Here is a 5,240-nt window from a genome sequence, read left to right on the forward strand (position 1 = left end):
CTTAGATACAGGGCGAACAGGACAGCAAATTGGTGAAACACAGTGCAAGAAGCACGAAAAAAAAAATCGCCGATAGGAAAAAACCGCAGAGTGGAATTTTACGGCTCACCGAGTTCCCGTTTTGGCATCCTTACTCGACGCCGATGCAGTCATTAAGATTTCTCCCAGCAGCGGACTGCGAGTTACGCCCGACTTACATAAAACAGAAGGAAAGTGTGTGTACGGAGTGCTCGCTGAAAGATTTCCAATCACAAAAGCAAAACGAACGAAACGAGTAAAAGAGGGACAACTGGAGAACACGTACGGGTAGCCCCGTATTCCATCGAGTGCGCAAAACAATCGCCGAGTAACATCCGCGCCGTCCACCGGAAAAGAAAGACAAACGAACGATTCGCCCGCGGATACAGCACCGCACCCGCGTTAGAAGATCGCACTGACAGCGAGTCCCACCGGGGGACCAGACAACAGTAAGGCAGGCCGGCAGGCAGCAGCGCGCATATCGCCAGCCACCCTCCCCCTCCACGGTGAATCCCCGCAAGGCACCCCGAGTACCTCGCCGCCCGAACTTCCACGGCGATCGGGAGGACCGATTGGCGTGGATAACCTATTTCGGCGCAGACGGTGCCTTCGCCGAACGGCGACCGCAAGTGCGCCCGAGGAACAGATAAAGACGGAGAGCCTCGGGTGTAGGCCGTTAAAGCCTCTCCCCTCGCCCTTTAGAAGTCCTTCTTACACTCCTCCGGGATGAGGGCCTGCGCAAGGCCCGATCAGCCGCCGAGGAAGCGAGCCTCCACCACAGCTTTGGGTTGTGGAGGGGGCAGGGGCCATCGCCGCCGACGCGAAGAATCCTCAGGACACGGTGGTCCGCTCGTGGTCACGTTCGCCCCCTCTCTCCTTCCGAAAGAAGACCGGAACAAGAAAGAGGGACTCGGGCAGGAGCTTCTCCGAAGAGAAGGCAGAGATGTGCTTCTGTCTGTACGTGTGAGGGGGATAGGTAACAGCGAGGAGGGGGGAGGGAGGAAGTGGTCGGTGCCATCGGAAGCGACCATACGCACGCTCTCTCGGAGTGCGATATAGACACACATAACCCTCGCCGCGCATCTTTCTGCAGGCGCGGTGAGTTCATTGGCTTCTGGACCTTCTTGTCGCGATCGGAGCGCGCTTCTCGCGCTCGCTCGAAAACCGCCCCGCCACGATCGGACCTGAGGGAGAAAAAAAATAAATAAAAGCGGAACAAACGGAAGCACGGCCCCGCCGACACGCAGACGCGGCGGGGCGCGGCTTTCGAGCGGTTTATAAAAGCCCCAAGTGGAGCAATCGACTTTCCAGTTCCGTTTCGGATTGCCCAGCCGGCCAGGCAACGGTTTTTGCTTCCCCTTCCTATCATCTTCGGAAGGCACCTTCCTAAATTTTTCCTCCCAGCTGCAGGAGCCTCGTAAAGTACTACAATGATCTTGGTGAGTTTGTGGCAACTATTGTTTCTTCTCGTCATCTTTTGTTTGCACAGGCCGTGTGAAAGTTTTCTAGGCAACTAAATTCGATTTATGATTTTAGTATGATTAAAGAGCAGAACTACCATGTTTCTTGCCTACAGTCATCAGAGAACATGCTGTGGTAAGCTCGTGGGTCCAGTAGCTTTGGCTTTCATGCAAGGCAGTTTCCTATTGTCTTAAATGATGTAAACGTCGTTTTAGATCCAGGCACAAAAGAAGAGCAACCAGTTTGAACAATACACATCTATTGCTACAAGGTCCTTAAATGGCGAAGCGATTTCGATGCTCTCGTGGGATCTTCTTATCTACAGGCTTGCTCCCGTAGCGAAGGCACGGAATATGCGGAAAACTCATCACTTCCTATTGCTGCTTTTTTTCCTATTAGATTTTCTTGGCAAGCTTTCATTTTAGGAGTGCTGCCAAGTTTTGTATTTTGCCACGCAAGCACACTGTGTTATATCCTCAATGTCATAGCACCCTAGAATCTGGGCAGTAACACCAGCTGAAAACTAGTTGGCCTAGAGGCCTCTAAGTTCGCGCTAGAAACTAGTCATTGTGCATTGCAGAAAATACACCTCATAAGACGTCTTAGAAAGTTGCCTGACACGCTCTCATTTGGCCGGCCTTATATTGCATTTTCTTCGCTTATCTAATTTTCGCAGAGGCTACCTCTACTTCTCAGCGTCATCGTTGGCGCGCTGGCCGTCCCTGATGAGGTGTTCTACGCTTTCACCGGCTACGGCAACGTGCTCGGCGGTGGTCTGGCCGCTCCCGGAGCCTCCACCTACGAGCCGCTGGAAGCCGCAGCTGCGGAACCTGCTCCTCAGAAAGTGACCGCCGCCCCGCGACCGGCATCGGCCGTCACCGTCCTCGACAAGCCGAAGTTGCGCCTCTCCCGTCCGCCACCTGTGACCGTCCTTCCGAACGCTGGTGTCGCTGTCGGCGCTCCTGCCATCCACTTCCAGCGGCCAGTGTTCTTTTCAGGCCCACCACCGCAAGCGTATCTTGGCGCTGCCCAGCAAGTCCTCTTTCAACAACCTGCTGCTGCTGCGGCTGCCCCCGCTGCCGGAACCAGAACGGTGCTTGCCGCAGCGCCAGCAGCCGCCACCGCAGACAAGACGAAGACTGTGACCGTCACAACCAACGGCGCTACCGTGGCCGCTTCCCCCCAACCGGCTGCGGGCGTAACTGTCACGCGGCCCGCATCTGTAACTGTTGCTAGGCCACTGACCGTCACCTACCCTCCAGCGCAGACCTATCTCTTCCAGAGGCCAGCGTACGCCCTGCCAAGCGCCGCTGCGGGCGTCCCAGCGCCGGTCCAGGTTGCATACATGAGGCCCCTGTACGCGCCTCAGTACATTCAGCCAGCTCCCCTGCCAGGTCCAGTTGGGGCGGCGTATCAGAGGCCCGTGCTCGCGTACCCAGGAGCCGCTGCGGGCGGGGCAGCGGCACCCTTGACGGTCGCCTACCAGGGCCCTTTGGCCTATCCTAGGACCCTGGCTGGAGCTCCAGCCGTGTACGCCGCTCCACACGTTGCCATGCCGCTGGCGGCCGCCGCGCCTCTGGTCTCGGCGTTTCACGCGCCGGTCGCGGCTATGCCGTACTCGCTGTCCCGGCAGGTGATCGCTCCTTTCCCCGGAAACGTTGCCCTGGCGAGACAGCAAGTTGCGTACCAGGCAGCGGCTTACCCACAGCCAGCTCTGGGCGCTGCCCTCAGCTATGCCCCGGCTCAGGTAGTCCACGGGGCGCAGGTGCTCAGGCAAGCTAAGTCCAAGAAGTAAGCTGAGGATAAGTTGAGAGAGATTGAGAATGGGATTCGGAGTTGTATTTTGGTTTTCTGGAACCAGACAAAGGACAACTACGCACAGCGAAGCGGGTATGGCTTGAGGCGGTATGCAGGCCTGGGCCTAACATGAGAAAATATTAAGGCAGGGGTCCTTGTTCTAAGAACTGGACGGTGCCGCAGTATGGACGCTCTGTGGAGCATGGAGTTGAACAGCAGGTCTGAAGACGAACTCGAGGTCATTCGCTGAATACCAACGCGGACGCGGCATTTTGAAGTTAATGACAATGTATTGTTACCCGCGTAATGAAATTAAAGCGAGCGTAATACAAACGCGTAGGTCTAGCAGAGTATTAGTGCTGATTTCTGATGCGCAAAAGGCGCCAGTTTTGCACTCTTCAGCAAGCTCTGTAGGCGTACACGTAAGGTTACGCTCGCGGAGACATTTGTAGCAGTATTCTGCAGCTAAATAGCTAGTATTTGAGGGCAGTGAGGGCCTTGTATACGTAAATTTGTAGGGGTAGCTGGAGGGAAGTTTATAAAACGCCATGAGAGCTAAAAAAAAAACGTGTACAAAAGCGGACTGTTTCAAAGTTGCACGCACTGTAGTGATCGATGGTTTTATGTTTCAAATAGCCTCTACACGGTGTGTTTATCGAAGAACTGTAAAAACGGAATATCACCTGGAGACTGTGTAAGTCATTTAGTTAATCGCTTTTGTAATCTTACTTTTGTTGCGTGTGTCTTGCATTCTGACAGCTGTGAGCTCCCGAATGTAGCTGTTCACTTTTTCTTCTTCCACGCATTGTTCCTTATGCCATCTTTTCTTCATCGATTTTTTAATCCTCTTGCGTCTTCGCAGTATTGCCGTCAAGTTCACGTCCAACGAGGATTGTACATGTATCTTCTTCATTTTCTTCATTAAGGCGGCACCAAGGCATACCCGTCGAAAAGAAAAAAAAAATGCGGGAAAATGAACTTCACCAAAGGAGGCTTGCCTCATGGTGCCCGTGTCTGTTTCTGTGCATTTTGTATACCGCCTTTCATCTTGTATCTTCTGTCTATACCTTGCAAGAGCGATCAATAAAGTAAGCACTATACAGCGAGGAGAGCGCATAATGGGTCAATACTAAAATGCCTGCGCGTGATCATAGACTTTGCTGACAGAAATGAGGCGATGCAACTGCCAACGCTTATTCTGTGCTTTTATTTATTAGTCTACGTGCATACTATGATTTGCAGTTGGTCAAGAGACCTCTTTTGTCGAAAGAGCCTGAATAAATGTATGATAGTGCCAACACCCTGTGTTCCTCATTTGTCTTATTTCCCAAATGCCTAATCGAAATATAAAATGGCGACAGCCACTTTTTGTTACTGCCCTAAGCCACGCTACTGACTGTGGTTGTTTGTATAGCAGTGAGCAACGGGGAACACAAACTGATATAACAATAATTTCATCTTGCAGGAAAATTGCAGTTTTCGATTGAAGTCGCAATTTTTGTACAGCACTAATATGCGCACGGCCGGGATGTAAAAACATCGATTTCTTAACCGTGCGGCCTCATCAGTAAACAGAGAGGAAACAATCGTTGTAGTTGCTGGAGCTGTGATCAGTAGACATCAGTCTTTTTGAAACGTGCCATCCTGCAAGATGGCGAATGCGTTGTTTGCGATCTTCATATCAATTCGACGTTGAGCCAACGCTTTGACATACTGGCTGCTCATCGCCAAAGACATTGGCAAATCTGTGAAATTCGCATGGTTCACTGACAGGCGCATGCGCTTGTTAGGTATACATCCACCTTCGAGTGAATCTGTAGCATAATGGACAAAGCCAGTGAGAAACCAATGGAATCTTCGCGGCAGAGGCGACGAAGGTACTGTACAGTTAGCTCCCGCTACGATGTAACCAATGTATATAAAATGACAGAAGTTAATTTTAGCATCATGACATGTCCTATCAG

General features: G+C 52.2%; 1 protein-coding gene across 1 annotated transcript; it reads left to right on the top strand.

Moving 5' to 3' along the window:
* The first annotated feature begins 1,544 nt into the window (after window positions 1-1,544).
* Window positions 1,545-3,274, top strand: LOC149347724 (uncharacterized). The gene is made up of 2 exons (XM_089585654.1): window positions 1,545-1,553; window positions 2,156-3,274. Exons 1-2 carry the CDS (start codon window positions 1,545-1,547, stop codon window positions 3,272-3,274), a joined length of 1,128 nt encoding a protein of 375 aa, XP_089441780.1.
* Window positions 3,275-5,240: the final 1,966 nt, after the last annotated feature.

Source organism: Amblyomma mixtum, chromosome 4 (assembly GCF_055824585.1).
Source record: "Amblyomma mixtum isolate Tamu chromosome 4, ASM5582458v1, whole genome shotgun sequence".
In the NCBI taxonomy this organism is placed as follows: domain Eukaryota; kingdom Metazoa; phylum Arthropoda; class Arachnida; order Ixodida; family Ixodidae; genus Amblyomma; species Amblyomma mixtum.